The sequence below is a fragment of the Symphodus melops genome (assembly GCF_947650265.1).
Source record: "Symphodus melops genome assembly, chromosome: 16".
Lineage (NCBI taxonomy): Eukaryota > Metazoa > Chordata > Actinopteri > Labriformes > Labridae > Symphodus > Symphodus melops.
In genome coordinates, this window is record NC_136706.1 from 8,587,582 (window position 1) to 8,608,096 (window position 20,515).

The 20,515-nt window shown below is 39.3% G+C and overlaps 2 protein-coding genes across 2 annotated transcripts; both read left to right on the top strand.

Moving 5' to 3' along the window:
• Positions 1-405: 405 nt before the first annotated feature.
• On the top strand, positions 406-9,036 carry LOC306837236 (sushi domain-containing protein 2-like; the record flags this gene model as incomplete). The annotated part of the gene is made up of 16 exons (XM_079364830.1): positions 406-466; positions 626-824; positions 1,080-1,231; positions 1,356-1,523; positions 1,796-1,970; positions 2,158-2,359; positions 3,592-3,677; positions 4,389-4,657; positions 4,740-4,874; positions 5,278-5,436; positions 5,938-6,186; positions 6,506-6,689; positions 6,962-7,056; positions 7,149-7,328; positions 8,273-8,369; positions 8,477-9,036. 16 exons carry the CDS (start codon positions 406-408, stop codon positions 8,520-8,522), a joined length of 2,457 nt encoding a protein of 818 aa, XP_079220956.1. The 3' UTR covers positions 8,523-9,036.
• Positions 9,037-12,134: 3,098 nt separating this feature from the next.
• Positions 12,135-19,606, top strand: LOC306836602 (sushi domain-containing protein 2-like). Its single transcript, XM_079363778.1, has 14 exons — positions 12,135-12,250; positions 12,410-12,608; positions 13,149-13,300; positions 13,425-13,592; positions 13,755-13,932; positions 14,111-14,312; positions 14,996-15,081; positions 15,715-15,983; positions 16,066-16,200; positions 16,628-16,786; positions 17,370-17,618; positions 17,938-18,121; positions 19,076-19,170; positions 19,262-19,606. Exons 1-14 carry the CDS (start codon positions 12,190-12,192, stop codon positions 19,456-19,458), a joined length of 2,334 nt encoding a protein of 777 aa, XP_079219904.1. The 5' UTR covers positions 12,135-12,189; the 3' UTR covers positions 19,459-19,606.
• Positions 19,607-20,515: the final 909 nt, after the last annotated feature.

Genomic DNA, 20,515 nt, shown 5'->3' on the forward strand with positions numbered 1-20,515 from the left:
AGTCTTAGGTCAGTGCTGTGATAAACTTTGACAATACATGTGTAAAAACGTGTATGTGGGTGCAATATACTGTTTAATATTTTATCCTCATTACAGTAATGCATGTTTTATCCAACTACTGTTTTATAATTTCTTTTCTTTTTCTTTATTGTATCTTATCTAGGATATGAGTAAGTAGGAAAATCCATTAATCACATCATAACTGTCCAAATAGTGATTAGCTGTGAGGTGAGAGAGGATCAAAGGTAACAACGGGAGTATGCATAGACCTGGAATGTCATTATACTGACCTGTAGTTGATGATTAAACAGAGGTTGGGCCGTGGATGGCGGGCCAAAGTTTAAACGTGGAGAACATAAAGCTGGGAGAACATCTTAAAACAGGTCCAGAGAAAAACCTGTGAAGATGGAAAGATTGACAGCAGTCTTATTTGTTACTCTGGTTCTATGTATCTGCAGGACATCAGGTACGTTTACAGAAACTTCTAAACTAAAAAAATGTCAATTGAAGTTGTTTGCTTTGTTACTCTGAGTTCAATGAGTAAATCAACACTATTTCTGTGTTAACTTTAAATACTCTTTGATATTGAACAGGACTGTAGACTCAACATTTCTGTTTTGAACAGGACAGTCATGTGAACGTGGATGTGGGGAAACATTTTCCTCATGCTCATGTTCTTCAACATGCACATCTCTGGGAACCTGCTGTACGGACTATAAAGAGTACTGTGTAGATATCCTTCCATACTCTGGGTCAATTCTGGGTGGGATTGATTTCATGATACTAGAAGCAAGTTTCAATAAGACTTCCCACATTGTGTGCAGGTAAGAATGCTGTTTTTTTAATTTATTTTTAAGTAGTATTTACATGTTCTTTTAACTGTTCTAGCTATACCTTAGCATGCGTGTTACCTTTACTGTCCTTGATGTTCTTTAGATCTGCTGACATTACACAGAGAAACACATCTAAAACAATAATGAGATGCAGATAAAGAAAAGAGAAAAAAAAACCTTCAGTTTTGAATGTAAAAAATTACAGTTGCAATAAAAACACTACTGACCACTCTTTTAAATTGGCAGGTTCAATAATAACACAGACACTGTGGGTTATGTGGATGAAAGTGGTAGAGGTCATTGTATCTCCCCATTGTTATTCGAGACCGGATGGGTTCCTTTTCAAGTCTCCTCTGATAACGGCACCACATTTAGCAGAGACGGATCCTGGCTCTCAGGTACGATCAATGCCATAGTTTTTGGACAAGCAAGAACTTTGACGTTCTTTTAAAACTGTATTTTTTCTTTGTTTTCACAATTAGGTAAAATGTTGATTTATTTGATTGTGTTATTTTGTTACAGTTCATACTGGGAAGTTAGATGCTAAGTTTAAGGCGACTCTGGTCAACTCAACTAAATGGCAGTACTATGGTACTCCTGGTGTTGGAGGCATTCTGGAGATGACATGGAATACCTCGTTGGTCAGAGCCGAGGCGGTGAATATAGAGCTGTGGGGGTACAGAGAGACAGGTGAGTACCCAGAGACAATATGATATCTCTCCACATGATTAGCTACAGTATAAGTCACAAGTCCCGCCTCCTCCATATTAACAGATGGGACATGAGTCAAAGTATCCAAATGAAAATACACATCAATGAAAATATTCTCAAACCTTGTTTTACCCTTTGCAAAGAGTATTTTGACTTCACCTTTGTGCAATGGAAGGTGGTGGAGAGAATATGTCCATCTTTGTGTATAATCTGTAAAATGTTTTTAACATATATATATTTTTTTATGGTAGGAAAACCTTATACAGACACCTGGCAGGGTGAGTGGGCATATCTGTACTCACTTGCTAAGAATCAGACCAACAATGGGTCCTTTAGCTTTCTGCCCAAACCAGCAGAAAATGGCTTTTCAAGTTGGGAGCTAGGTTCTGTACGTGTCAGCCCCAGCAGCTACATGGATGGCATGTGGTATGTACCAACACCAGCAACATTATAGAGATGTGTAATGAAAAGTATTATTCTGGCTAATTTATAATGCATTCACACTGATCAAAATCCTTTAAAGATCATCATGTTAAAGGTTTGCATTAAAAAAAGAGAATCACAAGATAACTGAGCACACAAAGAAGGGTTAAATTGTATGTTTTTGCTATAGGAATGTACAGGCTGCATGGACTGAGGATCACGCTCTCGCCTGGCATCTGGAGGAGAAGTTCAGGCAGAACTCCACAGTTTGGGCTTTGGACAAATGTTTAGCATGGGACAAACTGGAAGATCAGCTGCCGAACTTCCTCAATGACATCATCGACTGCCCCTGCACTCTGGCTCAAGCCAGAGCCGACACAGGGAGGTTTCATGTAAGTGTTGATAACCCTGGGAACTAATAATACACAGACAACTAGAGCTGTAACTTAAACAATCTTAACTCTCTATAAGCATGAATCAATATCTCTGTAATTAGGTAAGTAGCTCTGTTATCGGTTGTTGTAATGCATATTTTTATACGTTTTTATATTTTTATGTAATCTAATTTTGCACTGTGTGATTTTCTTCTGCTATCCTAATTTGCTGCTGTAACACTTTCAATTTCAACGTTTGCGAGATGAATAAAGGATAATCTTATGTTATCTTAAATAAACTCAAGAGCAATTGTTGTATCTACAATCAACTTAATGACCTCATGTGTTTGTTTGTGGTGGCTTGGTGCCCACAGCCCTCTGTTAATGCTCACTGATTATCAGCTTAGAGTCACTAGTGGTCTTCAAGTAGTTTTTTATTATCTTTTTTTTTTTTTACTTTATCAATCTCTGAGGTTAATTGAATTTTACACTCAGTTATTTTAAGGGACATGCTTCTTGCACACATAGGCCCGAATCACACACATGTCCAAACAAGACTTGTGGACATGCATTAGTGGAGAGATGCCAGCGTGGGGCTGCTACACGCTGCTATGCAGGGAGTGTATTTGGGGTTTGGTTCCTTGCTCAAGGTGCAGTACTCAGGAAGTGACCTGGCATCTCTCCGGCAACTTCTTCATTTTTGATCGACTCTCCGGTTCCCAACCCAAGTCCCTACGGACTGAGCTACTGCCGCCCCAAAGTAATAGAGTATATCCAATCACATACTTTTATTGCAAGCTGAACACATACCAGCATCAGTTTTTTGTCATTACATGTAGTTTTAAACCTCATGTGTGCGGAAAGTAACTGTGTGTGTGTGTGTGTGTGTGTGTGTGTGTGTGTGTGTGTGTGTGTGTGTGTGTGTGTGTGTGTGTGTGTGTTGAAAAGGACTCAGTTTAAAGCATTTTATTTTCAACTGCTCAACAAAACGACTCAACAACTTCACGTATTGTTTTCGATTTGGTTCACGCAACAAAGTTTGTCTATCACTTTAAATGAATTTAAAATAAGTCCTGAGTAATTAGAATTAGATAGCTTCAAATCTGAGCTCACATAAGCTGTAAAAGTTATCAGGACTGTCTTGTTTATAATGGCTTTTAGTAATCAAATCAAACCAGCTCATGATCATAAACAACCACTGTGAAAGGCCCATTTCGCTGCCTGCTCACACACTATGTTTTTCCATGCAGACTGATTACGGCTGTGATATAGAGAAAGGGAGTGTGTGCACCTACCATCCTGGCAGCGTTCACTGTGTGAGGGCGATACAAGCCAGGTGAGTATTGTCCAATAAGTACAATTTTCATAGCGTTCATAGTATTAGCCAAACATATTAGGATACAGCAGGGTCACATCTGTTGTACTCCTACGTTCCAGATAAGAGTGAGGTTCTCAATGAATGTTTTCCTGTGGCCTCAGGATATGTGCATGATGTTCGAGTTTACAAGTCTGTGATGTAATTAGTAGAAATAATCTATATTGTTTTATTGACATCATGGTGACCAACGTACTAAGGTAATAAATCCTGCTTCAGTCATTTTTATTTGATTTGCTTGATATGTCTCCATAAAACTGCATCACCTCGCTCTTGAATTGTGGCATCTAGAAAACCAATTCTGTGCAACTACAATATAAAAAGCTTTAAGTAACACAGTTGACTAAAACTGTTTTAATTTGATGAAAATGTGTCAGCCTTCTTTCTTTTTAACAGTCCACCTTATCAATAGATGTCATGGAAATATGTGTGTTAAAGTGCAAATTCTTCAATGTATGGATAATGTACTCGTCTGACATCTACTCTGCGGCAGAGTGAAGCTTGTTTCTTATGGTTTTGTTTGCTTTTGTATTTCATAAAGAGGCATCCATCAATGTCAATTTCATTCTGTTTCCTTACCAGCTAAAACCTGCATTATTATTGTTATTGAAAAACATTTGTTGGCTGTAGCAGTGTTCAAGCTAATTCTCAGCATTCATTATCTATTAACAGCCCCACATACGCAGCAGGACAGCAGTGCTGCTATGACAGCACTGGTGCTCAGGTCCTCACGTCAGACTCAATTGGGGGCAGCACTCCAGACCGAGCTCACGACTGGGGTTCTCCTCCATTCAAGAGGCCACCTCGAGTTCCTGGTCAGTCCCACTGGGTGTACGACGTGCTCAGCTTCTACTACTGCTGCCTCTGGTCTGACAACTGTTCCTACTACTTCAAACACCGGCCGTCAAGTGACTGCAGGCGCTACATGGCGCCCAGGTCAGGTGAGGAAATCACTAAGTCAAGATTTATGTTTTTAAAAGATTAGCATTTGTGTCAAGTTCTAATTTTGTGTTTTAATACCAGCTGTGGTGTTTGGAGATCCCCACTTTGTAACATTCAGTGGTGTCAGCTACTCCTTCAACGGCAAAGGGGAGTATACTTTGATGTCCTCAGTTAAGAAACAGCTGACAATCCAAGGCAGAACGGAGCCAGTGAACGGTGAGTCACTTGAGGCGAGCCGCTTGAAGAATGTGTCCACCACCTACACTACGCTATCTCCTCTTTATCCTTTATTAATTAAGGTGGGACTTATTTGCTTAGTCAGCTAATAGTTTTGTGGCTTTTTGATGAAGAGCATTGTGTGATGCTTTTAGGAGATACACCCTTTTGTAAATCTTTTAAGAATTGAGCATGATTGTTATATTTTGAATAATAGAAATATAGATTTGGGGCAGAAAATGGTTTCATAAAATGTGCCAACAAACCCCACTAATTTGGAAACCTCTCGTCATAAATTCTGGACATGGCCCTGGCCAAGTATAAAAATACATTTTCATGTAATTCACAATCTCCAAATGAACAGCTGCATCCCATCACACTGGTCTGGTTCTCTCACTTTTAGGAACTTCTATAAAAGCGACAAAGTTGACATCTGTGGCCATGCAAGAAGCAGACTCTGATGTGATCGAGGTGCGGCTGGTCAGCGGCCACACAGGCCTGGAAGTGTTGCAGAATCAGAAAACCCTCTCGTTTACTGAGCAGAGCTGGATGGACCTGCACGGTGAGACGATGATTTACATCACTGCTTAAAATAAAATGTAGAAAATGGATTTTACCTCGTTTACCTCACCCAATTTATAGTAATAACAGGAATGCAGGTTTATGGCTTTGTCATTTTGTCTTTGCATTCAACCTTTTATTTGTGACTCAGAAGAAATGTACAGAGTGGGAAAACCTGTAACATGATATGACATGTTGTATCAGTTTATTGACAGTTATGACAGGACATACAGATATCTGAGTGATTTATGACAGCATTGTGAAAATACAGCCCTAAAGGCATACATATTTTTCCAAACCCTCATAACATTAAGGAGCTGAGAAAAGATTAAAAGGGACAGTGGGAAATCTTACGTTTCATTCAATCAAGATAAGTCACTTTGTCAGGTGTATTAATAATTTTGGTAGGTTATTGAGTTAAGGAGGAACATTCCCAAATGAAGTTTTATTGTTGATTAATCTACCATACCACATTTTGTTCTGACTCCAATCACCTTTTCAGGTGTGTTTGTCTTTTCCCCCGCTTCAACAAATGTGACCGTGATGTTTTCCTCTGGAGCTGGGGTGGAAGTGCGACTGAGAGAGGGAATCATGACGACCACTGTGCTCCTGCCCGAGGAGTTCAGAAACTCCACTGAAGGATTGTTGGGCCGGATGAACAGCGACCCGATGGATGACCTCGCACTCAGCAACGGGCAACTTGTGCGGAACCACAGCAATCCCGAGGAGCTGTTCAGCTTTGGAGCAAGCTGTAAGAAAGAGTTCATGAAGCAGAATGCTCTCATGTTTGTGTCAGTGGTGAACTTAATTTATGAGCTGTAATATTTACCAAACAAACACCTTCAGTTAGTGTTGTGAAAAAGACATCAAGTTTGGTGACATACACAACAGTTGTGGACTGAAACTACATTATAACAGAATTGTGTTCTTATACAATTATTTCATTTACATACTTCATCCTGCTTTGGGGCATGTCCCCTTCATGTTTCTCTTCTGTGGGGGGATAAACATAGTTCTTGGAGACAATGGTTTGTGCTGATAGCTGTGTTTCTTTCTTGTTCATCTTACAGGGGCTGTCTTCAACAAGTCTGCTTTGTTCACATATGACTCTAAATATCTTTTGGAGGAATACTGCTATGGTCCGAGACATGACCTGAGTTTTCTTCCAGTGTTTTCTGTCCCTGATAGTCCAGATGATCCTTTAGCCAATCAGGCATCAGAGATCTGCTCTGGAGAGGGCTCACAGTTCTGCAGGTATGACAAGAAAAACTTGTATTTTGCTTTTAAACATAATAATAATAATTTATGAAATCTGTGTTGAAACCGGAATTCAATTGACTTTAGAACGAGGTGTTATTTCTGTCTTAAAATTTCAAAGAAAATTGTAATGTCTCAGAAATATTTAGGTGGTGTGCAAATATTCTAAGCTTGACCCTTTGAAAAAAAAAGTCTTTAAATACGTATTATTGACATTGTGTGAATAGTGATGCGGTTAAATTAGCTACTGTTTCTTATCTGATTTCTAGGTATGATATCCTGGTTGGCCGTAGTCCAAGCATGGGAAATGCTACCAGAGTATCTTTCCAAAGTCACCTTTCTCTAGTTCAGGATCTAAAGCAAGGTGAGTCTATAAAAATGTTTTTTTTTTCTATTAAATAAAAAAAGTAAGGTTTTTCTTGGCTTTACAATGTTAATGTTGGTTATCCCATGCAGTTATTTCCTGTGGATGGCTGAGGCCACCAGAGAATGGTAAGAAGGAGGGGACCACATACTTACAAGGAGCAAAGGTGCAGTTTTCCTGCGATGAAGGCTACACTCTCAAAGGATCAGCAGAGCGCGTATGCCTGGGGAACGGCTTGTGGTCTGGAGCAGAGACAAGCTGCGGGACTCCCAGTATGAATAAAAAATAAAATCTTTCTTATTCATTGATTCTGATCTTTACAAATCAGCTGTGGCAAATGTTGGGTGTTTGTATTTGGGCAGGTGTGGTGGGTGTGTGTTTGTTTGTCTTTGGATGCATCCTTTGATCAATTAAATCAGCTCTAAAATGATACAGTGCACAAAAAATTAAAGCCCTCTCTCTTTTTTCACTTCAATGTAAATGTTAAATTCATGTGTGCATTTACATATTTATGAAATTCAACAACAATTGAAAAAGGCTTTCCTGTAAGTTTAAGTGTTGTTGCATTTCTGCAGACATTGATGATGTACACAGATGTGCATTTAGACTAAGAAACAGGTGAGCGATAAGAACACTTCCTCCAGCCCTACAGATACAAGCAGAAAAATGTGTTTCTATAGGAGAAAACTGAAAGGACATTTTATGAGGGTATTATAACCCTTATATGGTGCAATTAGTGATAAGACTGATAAGCTGGCAGCAAACAATAAATGCATTTTTCAGAGACATTTTTTTTTAATTCACTGGAAAATCTCATCTAAATTCCAAATGTATTTCCCCATTTGTTGTGCTTTCGAACAAAGAAAAAAAACAAAAACATAAAATAATAGGTGAGCAATACTAAAGAAATAAACAAATCCAGCAAACATGGGACCAGGAGTACTACATTCATCCAATATGTGTAAATAATTGGAACAGTACATAGTTAGATATGATCACCTAAAATGTTCCTCTTGAATCACAATTTTGTGTGTATTATAAATGTACAGTAACCTCTATCCATGCTTATTGAACATTCAGACGCGAACCTTTGTTGTAGGTCTCTCCCTGTCTGAATATAATGTATGCAGTGGACTAAGAAACAAAAGAAATGAAAATAAAAATGCACTGCAAATCTGCTTTATCTTAAGAACAAAATATATGTATTATTTTTCAGGTAATATTGCAGGAATCGTAGCTGGTTCAGTCATAGGGGCCCTTGCACTGATTGTCATCATAACAACTTTGGTACTCTACTCCAAAAAACAGAAAAGGTGAGTGTTGATGTGTATCTCTTTTTGAAATGACTTAATTCAGAAAAAGAAAATTGACAGATGTTTTGGAATATATTATAACCCTGATGATATTTTTTGTTTTACAGAAAAAGTAAAAGATCGATGGAAGCGGAGAAAGTTCAGGCCTTCTAAATGAAAGCCTTGCTCTGTGTACATTTTCATTTAACCTGCTAAATAAGTTAAAAGATGTTCTCATTATTATAACTTATTATTGCAAACAATCATTTCAAATTTGTTAAACAAATGAAAGAGTTCATGACATGCTTTTAGGTGAAAATGCTACCAGAGTACAAGACACAAAACGATACAAAAGAGATGTTTACCTTGTTGTGCCTTTAAAAGCATAGCCATGAATCAAACCAAAACATATAGAGCAGAAGTATACACACCATCTCTTACATGGCAGAAAAGTCTTCTTCACTTGTGATCATACCCACCAGGCTTAAATACAAAGGCACCTTTTAGTTCACTAACATTAACATGGTTTACCTTAATTTAAAGGTAAAAAACCTTAATGATGCCACCTGTTGCTGTTTTAACACTCCACTATTATTCATGCCAAACAAATGTACTGATTCAGCTAATTCAGCTTTTTTGATGAAATATTTGTAACTAAAAAGTGAAATAAACTGAACTCTGCACTGTGTATTTTCAGCATTTTGTCAAATGTAAGTTGTATTAGTCTTTGCTGAAAGAAAAAAAGACATAAAGTGTTTGAAAAATTAATAAAACATTTGTTTTATATAGCGCCTTTCTAATAACCTATATTAAACAGGCTATTTTTGATAGAAATAAAGATAATTCAACACCTTACTTGCTAGCTCTGAACAAAGTTGACATCTGCAGATTTTAAATTACATTTTAAACCCGGGAGTAAAGCTTGAAATAATCTTTGGCTTACTTTGGAAGTATGGATTCAGACTAAACCCTAAAAGAACATGTGAATTAAAAAAAATATTCCAAAAAGAACCCAGATCAAATTGAATAAAAGGACTGGGTAGTACCACTGATTGTTTAAGTTGATTCGATCCCGATTCACATGGTCCCGATTCCATTTAATTCCAGATTAAATTTGATATGACAGACCTTTAGGCAGACACCCTGGAGGCAGGGCACATAGTTCAGGAGGGTGGCCAGGGGACAGACCTAATACAGGGATCAGTTCAGGGGGTGGCCTGAAGTAAGGGCAAAAGGCCATAGAAAGCTTAATGACTTCTGGCCAGTAGCTTTAACCTCGGATTTGATAAAGGTATGACAAAAAAACATCACTGACATGGTCTCTCTTTCTGTAGAGGACAGCTTGGACTCCTACAGTCTGCCTACAAGCGCAAGCGCAGCACTAAAGATGCTGTAGTTACCCTCATGCGCCTTTTCTCAAAGCACCTTGACACCCAAAAAAACAAACCGTATGATAGAATATATTTATTGATTTCTCATCCGCATTCAATATACCGCACATGTTGCTCAAAATGCCCTCATATTATTAAATTCCATCAAAACGGGTGGTTATTGTTGGTAACACAGAGGTTGCACCACGTCCAGTCACCATTTACAATAGACATATAAACAGTGTTTATCTTTTAAATATCTGGAAGTGTATGTAGACAGTGCTCTTTTCTGGACAAGCCATGTGGATTACCTCTGTAACAAGGTCCAGCAGAGGATTTATTTTTTGAGGGGATCATTTGGGGACAGAAAATGAGGTTGCGTTGTTAGTGACGCAGAAGACACAATAAAGTGACCGAGACGTTCAGATTGAGTCGCATCTGTAGGAATCTGATTTGAATTGCAGTCGAAACCACCTGTGTATGTGGTTTGAATCAGACTTGGAAAAATTTGATCTCATGTGGCATTTTGTGTCCAGAAAAACAAACTACTTACAAACTATATGTGCTAAATATCTGATTTGGAGGTGCAGTGTGAACAAGGCTTAAGACTCCTGGGTATCTGCTCAAAGATGGTGCCTCGCACAGTATTGAGCACTCATTCCTTGTGACAATTCCTACATGAGGGGTATAAGCTCCTGCCCTCTGGGTGGCGCATTAGGGTGCCAAACTGTAAGAGGAACAAGTACAAACACTCTTTCATTCCTCACTCCATAACACTGCTGAACAAACAGTAGAGCGGAGGCAGCCCACACATTTCCGATCATTAATGTACCTGACTCTGGCTGCACGTGGACTGTGAGAGCTTCATATTATGGACTCTCCAAAAAATTTGGTATATATCTATGTCACTGCTGGGCTGTTATTTTTAATGTAACTGCTGCTATTTTTACTTTCTATCTTTTGAGTATGATGTGATCTGACTGGTATGCGAAGATTTCTGAGTTTGTAAATACAAGATAAATTTAACTTACAATAAAGTGTTTTCTTATCTTATCATTTCTTGTTAGCACCTTTGTTGATACAGAGACATTTATAGTTCCGGGTTTACAGACTTTTGTACAACATTCCACCCTATGCAGCTCGGTACACAGTTTTATATCTATGCTCAGCTTTCTTCAGCATACCATTAACCCAGATTCTCAATATTGATTTGTTTTTACCTATCAAGAACATGAACAAACCGACTGCCTGTGCAGTTTTATACAAGATTCTCCATGAAAAAAAACAGTCACCTTTTTACCAGGGATTGGCAGCAGTGTTCGCTTTTCAAAAAAGCCTCCTCTGGGATCATGGGTCATCCAGTCATTCTGTACACATCCCACGATATTCATGTGCTGTTGCAAAGTCCAGGGTTCGTTCTTACACAGGCTAGATGGACAGAATATGAAGTAATACTTTCTGCACCAGAATTAACAATTGCAACGCATATTGTCCCTCCTGAAGAACAAACAACTTATGACTGTGTTTAAGAAGCTGCAGAGCACCAACACGCAGATATTATAACACTAGTCTCTGTAACTTCAGGCAAAAGGCCAAAAGACAGTTCAGGAGGACAACCAAACACGGGAGAAAGTTCAGGTAGGAGGCCTGGAGGCAGACCAGATGCAGGGGATAGTTCAGATGGGCGCCCGGGAGGCTGAGCAAACACCAGGGATTGTTCAGGTGGGCGGCTGGAAGGCCGAGCAAACGCGGGGGATAGTTCAGGTGGCTGATTAACCACGGGGACCAGTTCTGGGGGGCGGCCAGGTGGCTGACCGACTGCTGGATTCAATTCAGGCGAACGGTTAGGTGACCGACAAGAATCCAAGAGCCAGCAGAACCACCGACAAGGAGTCAGGAGCCAGCCGGACCACCAACAAGGGGAAAAAAAGTACAGACTAAGAAATGCAGAACAGCAGGTGGAAGAATATTTGCAGTAGCTGTTGTAATATGGATAATAAGGCTATTCAAAGACAGAGGACAATAAGTAGAAGCAGAAGGAAAACAATTGAAAACAAAACAAAAACAGCTGAGTATTTGTTCATTAACAGCAGAAGCGATGGCAGTGTTGCAAAAGAAATAAGGTCAAGCAACCCATCCAGTTCGGGCAACCTAGTGTACCTGCAGGAGGGCATAGCTGAATCCTCAGATGACCTGATGCAGAAACATCTCCTAGATCCAACCCCTACCCTTGCTAAACTCCTCTACAAAAAGGAATCAATATCAGTTGGACATGATTGATACTCATACTGTATGTCGAATTGGCTGACATGACCAGATGTAAGTTTATTGAAATGTCATTATACTGACCTTTGGTTGATAATTAAACAGAGGTTCGACAGTGGTTGAAGGGCCAAAGTTCAAACACAGAGAACATAAAGCTGGGAGAAAAATCAGGTCCTTATTACAGGTCCAGAGAAAAACCTGTGAAGATGGAAAGATTGACTGCAGTCTTATTTGTCGCTCTGGTTCTATGTATCTGCAGGACATCAGGTACGTTTACAGAAACTTCTAAACTAAAAAAATGTCAATTGAAGTTGTTTGCTTTGTTACTCTGAGTTCAATGAGTAAATCAACACTATTTCTGTGTTAACTTTAAATACTCTTTGTTATTGAACAGGACAGTAAACGCAACATTTCTGTTTTGAACAGGACAGTCATGTGAACGTGGATGTGGGGAAACATTTTCCTCATGCTCATGTTCTTCAACATGCACATCTCTGGGAACCTGCTGTACGGACTATAAAGAGTACTGTGTAGATATCCTTCCATACTCTGGGTCAATTCTGGGTGGGATTGATTTCATGATACTAGAAGCAAGTTTCAATAAGACTTCCCACATTGTGTGCAGGTAAGAATGCTGTTTTTTTATTTATTTATTTAGCATTATTGGCATGTTCTCTAAACTGTTCTAATAATACCTTACCATGCCTATACCTTGTCTTGATCCTCATCGGAACTGCTGACATTCCAATGAGAAACACTTTAAAGAAAATGGGGCGGAATCCAACCAACTCAGTTGGTAGAGTTGTCGTCTCTCAACTGAAAGGTTGAGGGTTCGATCCCCAGCTGAGTAACATAGCAGATGTGTCCTTGGGCAAGGCACTTAACCTCGCATCGCTCCCGCTGCTTCAGTGGTTGTGTATGAATAAATTAGATTCTTCTGATGGATAATACACAGCTACCACTGCCATCAGTGTGTGAAAGGGTAAGGTGAGGAGTGACATGTAATGTAAAAACGGTTTCAGCAGACTAGAAAGCACAATATAAGGTCAAGTCCATTTATTATTTGCAATAATAAGATGCAGTTAAAGAAAACTGGCTTTCAGATTTGAATGTAACAAAACAGTTGCAGTACAAACACTTACTGACCATCCTTTTAAATTGGCAGGTTCAATAATAACACAGACACTGTGGGTTATGTGGATGAAAGTGGTAGAGGTCATTGTATCTCCCCATTGTTATTCGAGACCGGATGGGTTCCTTTTCAAGTCTCCTCTGATAACGGCACCACATTTAGCAGAGACGGATCCTGGCTCTCAGGTACGATCAATGCCATAGTTTTTTGACAAGCAAGAACTTTGACGTTCTTTTAAAACTGTATTTCTTGTTTGGCTTCAAAATTAGATAAAATGTCCATTTAATTGATTGTTCTATGTTGCTACAGTTCATATAGGGAAGTTAGATGATAAGTTTAAGGCGACTCTGGTCAACTCAACTAAATGGCAGTACTATGGTACTCCTGGTGTTGGAGGCATTCTGGAGATGACATGGAATACCTCGTTGGTCAGAGCCGAGGCGGTGAATATAGAGCTGTGGGGGTACAGAGAGACAGGTGAGTACCCAGAGACAATATGATATCTCTCCACATGATTAGTATAAGTCACAAGTCCCGCCTCCTCCATATTAACAGATGGGACATGAATCAAAGTATCAAGATGTCCATCTTTGTGTATAATGTGTAAAATGTTTTTAATATGTATTTTTTTTATGGTAGGAAAACCTTATACAGACACCCTTATACAGGGTGAGTGGGCATATCTGTACTCACTTGCTAAGAATCAGACCAACAATGGATCCTTTAGCTTTCTGCCCAAACCAGCAGAAAATGGCTTTTCAAGTTGGGAGCTAGGTTCTGTACGTGTCAACCCCAGCAGCTACATGGATGGCATGTGGTATGTACCAACACCAGCAACATTATAGAGATGTGTAATGAAAAGTATTATTCTGGCTAATTTATAATGCATTCACACTGATCAAAATCCTTTAAAGATCATCATGTTAAAGGTTTGTATTAAAAAAAGAGAATCGCAAGCACACAAAGAACAGTTAAATTGTATGTTTTTGTTTTAGGAATGTACAGGCTGCATGGACTGAGGAGCACGCTCTCGCCTGGCATCTGGAGGAGAAGTTCAGGCAGAACTCCACAGTTTGGGCTTTGGACAAATGTTTAGCATGGGACAAACTGGAAGATCAGCTGCCGAACTTCCTCAATGACATCATCGACTGCCCCTGCACTCTGGCTCAAGCCAGAGCCGACACAGGGAGGTTTTTTGTAAGTGTTGATAACCCTGGGAATGAACTAATAATACACAGACAACTAGAGCTGTAACTTAAACAATCTTCACTTTATTTTTGCATGAATCATTATCTCTGTAATTAAGGAAATAAACTCAAGAGAAATTGCATTCGAGTTTGGAAAATGTATCTACAATCAGCTAAATGACACGTTTGTGGTGGTTTTGGCAGGCCTCAGGATTAAAGTGTTGAACTGAAAACGAGACAAAAAGAAATCAGCTCAGAGTCATAAGAATAAAGAAATAAAGTATTTCCAATCACATACTTTAATTGCAAGCTGAACAGATACCAGCGTCAGTATTTTTACGAATCTTGGTCATTTTAAACCTGATGGTTGCGGAAAGTTTTATTTTATTCATTCATTTTATTTATAACTGCTCAACAGAGCCGCTTAGCATTACAAATAGTGTTTTGGTTTTCAGAAATGTAACAAATACACTTTTTTGTGTGTCTAAAATAAGTCCTGAGTACTTAGGATTAGCTAGTTTCATATCTGAAAGGTTGTGAGGAAGTCATTGTATAATCATGAGCTCTAAAAGTTATCAGCACTGTCTTGTTTACTTGCTTTTAGTATTCCAACAAAAACAGCCCAAGATTATAAACAACCATTGTGAAAGGCCCATTTAGCTGCCTGCTCACACACTGTGTTTTTCTATGCAGCCTGATTACGGCTGTGATATAGAGACAGGGAGTGTGTGCACCTACCATCCTGGCAGCGCTCACTGTGTGAGGGCGATACACGCCAGGTGAGTCTTGTCCTCTTTGACCTCAGGTTAGGTGAAAACGTGATAATCCCCCATGTATTTTTCATAGCATTTATGGTTTTGGTCAAACATATTAGGAGAGTAAGGTTTATTTTAAAGCTCCTTTTAACAGTATCTGCTGCTATTCTTCATTGTGCTTGATTACTGTTGTAGCATTTGCAAAAAAAAGTGTTGTACTTAACAGTTAATATTTGTCCAAAAGCTCCAAAAACTGACCTTAAAGATGGGTCCACATTTTCAAACCCTAAAGAGATTCAGCAGGGTCACATCTGTATTACTCCCACTTTCCAGATAAGAAGAAGGCATCAGCTTAAGAACTTTCACCCCCTTTGTTCTCACTTTGTGAACTTGTTAATGATGGTATTGTTTGCTTTAGATAGATAGATAGATAGATAGATAGATAGATAGATAGATAGATAGATAGATAGATAGATAGATAGATAGATAGATAGATAGATAGATAGATAGATAGATAGATAGATAGATAGATAGATAGATAGATAGATAGATAGATAGATAGATTACCAGCTAAAACCTACTATTACTCAAAAAACTTCTGCTGGCTACAACACTGTTCAAGCTAATTGCTAATGTCTTTTAATTATCTATTAACAGCCCCACATACGCATCAGGACAGCAGTGCTGCTATGACAGCACTGGTGCTCAGGTCCTGACATTCGACTCAAATGGGGGCAGTTCTCCAGACCGAGCTCACGACTGGGGTTCTCCTCCATTCAAGAGGCCACCTCGAGTTCCTGGTGAGTCCCACTGGGTGAACGACGTGCTCAGCTTCTACTACTGCTGCCTCTGGTCTGACAACTGTTCCTACTACTTCAAAAAGCGGCCGTCAAGTGACTGCAGGCACTACAGGGCACCCAGCTCAGGTGAGGAAATCACTAAGTCAAGGTTTATGTTTTTAAAAGATTAGCATTTGTGTCAAGTCCTAATTTTGTGTTTTAATACCAGCTGTGGTGTTTGGAGATCCCCACTTTGTAACATTCAGTGGTGTCAGCTACTCCTTCAACGGCAAAGGGGAGTATACTTTGATGTCCTCAGTTAAGAAACAGCTGACAATCCAAGGCAGAACGGAGCCAGTGAACGGTGAGTCACTTGAGGCGAGCCGCTTGAAGAATGTGTCCACCACCTACACTACGCTATCTCCTCTTTATCCTTTATTAATTAAGGTGGGACTTATTTGCTTGTGTTGCTACAGTCAGCTAATAGTTTTGTGGCATTTTGATGAAGAGCATTGTGTGATGCTTTTAGGAGATACACCTTTTTGTAAATCTTTTAAGAATTGAGCATGAATGTTGGTGTTATATTTTGAATAATAGAAATATAGATTTGGTTATTTGGGGCAGCAAATGGTTTCATAAAATGTGCCAACAAACCCCACTAATTTGGAAACCTCTCGTCATAAATTCTGGACATGGCCCTGGTCAAGTATAAAAATACATTTTCATGTAATTCCCAATCTCCAAATGAACAGCTGCATCCCATCACACTGGTCTGGTTCTCTCACTTTTAGGAACTTCTATTAAAGCGACAAAGTTGACATCTGTGGCCATGCAAGAAGCAGACTCTGATGTGATCGAGGTGCGGCTGGTCAGCGGCCACACAGGCCTGGAAGTGTTGCAGAATCAGAAAACCCTCTCGTTTACTGAGCAGAGCTGGATGGACCTGCACGGTGAGACGATGATTTACCTCACTGCTTAAAATAAAATGTAGAAAATGGATTTTACCTCGTTTACCTCACCCAATTTATAGTAATAACAGGAATGCAGGTTTATGGCTTTGTCATTTTGTCTTTGCATTCAACCTTTGAATTTGTGACTCAGAAGAAATGTACAGAGTGGGAAAACCTGTAACATGATATGACATGTTGTATCAGTTTATTGACAGTTATGACAGGACATACAGATATCTGAGTGATTTATGACAGCATTGTGAAAATACAGCCCTCTTACATTTCATTCAATCAGGATTAGTCACTTTGTCAGGTGTATTAATAATGTTGGTAGGTTATTGAGTTAGAGTCAGTGTTCCTGTAATGGCTAAAAACCATAATATATGAAAAAATACATTTTCTGTTGTATAATCCCAATAAATGATGTATTCCCAGATGTTTAACAAATCTCCTGATGAGTGAAAAAAAACTAAATGTAATGACAAAATGAAGCTGATTAAGAATAGGAACATTCCCAAATGAAGTTTTATTGTTGATTAATCTACCATACCACATTTTGTTCTGACTCCAATCACCTTTTCAGGTGTGTTTGTCTTTTCCCCCGTTTCAACAAACGTGACTGTGATGTTTTCCTCTGGAGCTGGGGTGGAAGTGCGACTGAGAGAGGGAATCATGACGACCACTGTGCTCCTGCCCGAGGAGTTCAGAAACTCCACTGAAGGATTGTTGGGCCGGATGAACAGCGACCCGATGGATGACCTCGCACTCAGCAACGGGCAACTTGTGCGGAACCACAGCAATCCCGAGGAGCTGTTCAGCTTTGGAGCAAGCTGTAAGAAAGAGTTCATGAAGCAGAATGCTCTCATGTTTGTGTCAGTGGTGAACTTAATTTATGAGCTGTAATATTTACCAAACAAACACCTTCAGTTAGTGTTGTGAAAAAGACATCAAGTTTGGTGACATACACAACAGTTGTGGACTGAAACTACATTATAACAGAATTGTGTTCTTATACAATTATTTCATTGACATACTTCATCCTGCTTTGGGGCATGTCCCCTTCATGTTTCTCTTCTGTGGGGGGATAAACATAGTTCTTGGAGACAATGGTTTGTGCTGATAGCTGTGTTTCTTTCTTGTTCATCTTACAGGGGCTGTCTTCAACAAGTCTGCTTTGTTCACATATGACTCTAAATATCTTTTGGAGGAATACTGCTATGGTCCGAGACATGACCTGAGTTTTCTTCCAGTGTTTTCTGTCCCTGATAGTCCAGATGATCCTTTAGCCAATCAGGCATCAGAGATCTGCTCTGGAGAGGGCTCACAGTTCTGCAGGTATGACAAGAAAAACTTGTATTTTGCTTTTAAACATTATATTTTATGAAACATTTCGGTTTCTAAAAATCAGTTGTACATTTAGTTTAGTCTGTTAATCATTAGCAGTGCTGTTTTGCCCTTGAAAAAACTGTGATTATTTTTTTTCGGTGTTAAAACTGGGCTTCAATTTAACATAGAATGAAGTTTCATTTTTGTCTTGAAATTTTAAAGAACATTTTAATGTCTTTGAGATAGTTTAAGTCTTTTTTCTTTAAATACAAATTATTGACATTATATAAATAGTGATACTGTCACGTTCCGGGTAGGAAACAGGAGAGGAGGACCCAAGTGCAGAATAAACTTCATTTATTTTAACAAAAAGGCAAAACAAAAACTTACTTAGAAAAACCAAAACCCAAAAACCACAACGAGGAGAAACACGGAGCAGGGAGAGGAAACAACAGGCCCCGACAACCGACATCCGACAAGACAATGACAATGAACCGACAAGAAACTGAGGCAAACACAGAGACTAAATAGACAAGGGGTAATCAGATGCAGGTGAGACTAACGAGACAGGTGAGGAACATCAGGGTAATCACAAAGGTGGGAAACACAAGGAACAAAGAACACAAGACCAGAACACTGAGGACAAGTACAAAGTAAAACCCAACACTGACACCACCACCAAAACCAGATCTACAAAATAAAACAGGAAACACTAAAGACTAGACTTAAAACACAAGACTGGAAATAAACTAACAGGCAACATAGGAGGACACAGGGAAACACACTGAAGACTAAAGTAAACACAAGACTATGAAACATTAAAGCACACAAGGGAAACAATCCACACTAGGAAACAAATAACACTAAGGACAGAACGAAAACTAAAACAAGAAGAAACACAGAGACAAAACCAAACCATGACAGATACAGCTAATTTAGCTCATGGTATTATCTGATTTTTAGGTATGATATCCTGGTTGGCCGTAGTCCAAGCATGGGAAATGCTACCAGAGTATCTTTCCAAAGTCACCTTTCTCTAGTTCAGGATCTAAAGCAAGGTGAGTCTATAAAAATGTTTTTTTTCCCTATAAAATAAAAAAATAAGGTTTTTCTTGGCTTTACAATGTTAATGTTGGTTATCCCATGCAGTTATTTCCTGTGGATGGCTGAGGCCACCAGAGAATGGTAAGAAGGAGGGGACCACATACGTAGAAGGAGCAAAGGTGCAGTTTTCCTGCGATGAAGGCTACGCTCTCAAAGGATCAGCAGAGCGCGTATGCCTGGAGAACGGCTTGTGGTCTGGAGCAGAGACAAGCTGCGTGATTCCCAGTATGAATAAAAAATAAAATCTTTCTTATTCATTGATTCTGATCTTTACAAATCAGCTGTGGCAAATGTTGGGTGTTTGTATTTGGGCAGGTGTGGTGGGTGTGTGTTTGTTTGTCTTTGGATGCATCCTTTGATCAATTAAATCAGCTCTAAATATCACAAAAATCAGAGAATTCACGGTTTTCAGTTAAATGTACATTTTAAATTCATGTTTGCATTTAAATATTCATGAAATTCAGTCAAGGAAAAAAACCCACTCATGTCAGTGTTGGTCTTTAGGTTTAGACTTAAGGGATTGAAATGATTTAAAATGTCTACTCTAGGGATAATTAATGTACCTGGATCCAACAGCACACATACGCACAAGGATTTTAAGGAATAGTCTTTTACTATATGTTGAAGTCAATGCAGGACACAGAAAGAGAGAAAACTATTCAAATCCACAGATGAGCACAAAGAATAATGATCTGGAATCTTGAGCAGAGCGGTCCAAAAACGGCGACAGGAGAGTGTGGTATGAGAGAAACACACACACATACACATAAAAGTTCAGTAAGGGGCTGAGGTAGCAGCTGACAGAGGAAGAGATGGAGGAAGGAACACAGGCTTTGCAATACTCCTCCAAGATGTCCATAGTCATCATCCTGTTCATCAACCTTGGGCAATCTGCTGTCTCCGTCAGTTGAACAATGCTATTTGTTAACATCGCCAGCTGACATCCCAAACATAAAGAGGGACAAAGTCTGTAGAACTGAGTCTCTGGTTGAAGCTGAGGTCTTGAATGGTGGTCAGGATGGAAGCGGTTTAAATCCTTAATGAGCCGGACATCAAGGATAAGACAAGCAGGAAACCAAGAACCCATTCCCATTCAACAAAATACTGCATACCCATTCCTCTGAAGGATGAGCGAAGTAGCCGACGGACAGTGAAAGCTGGACCTCCATCAGTGATTCAGGGTGGTGGAATAGGAAGAGCAGCAGGAACGAATGGACTCTCACGAACAGGCTTGACTTTAGAAACAGGGAATGTCGGGTGAATCCGCATGGACTTAGGCAACTTGAGCTTCTCTGATGA

Bases quoted from the DNA above. Each gene is read 5' to 3' on its own strand.
- LOC306836602 (XM_079363778.1), top strand. From the start codon at position 12,190: ATGGAAAGATTGACTGCAGTCTTATTTGTCGCTCTGGTTCTATGTATC. The intron at 12,609-13,148 runs GTAAGAATGCTG...TTAAATTGGCAG, and splicing joins ACTTCCCACATTGTGTGCAG to GTTCAATAATAACACAGACA. The intron at 14,313-14,995 runs GTAAGTGTTGAT...TTTTCTATGCAG, and splicing joins CCGACACAGGGAGGTTTTTT to CCTGATTACGGCTGTGATAT.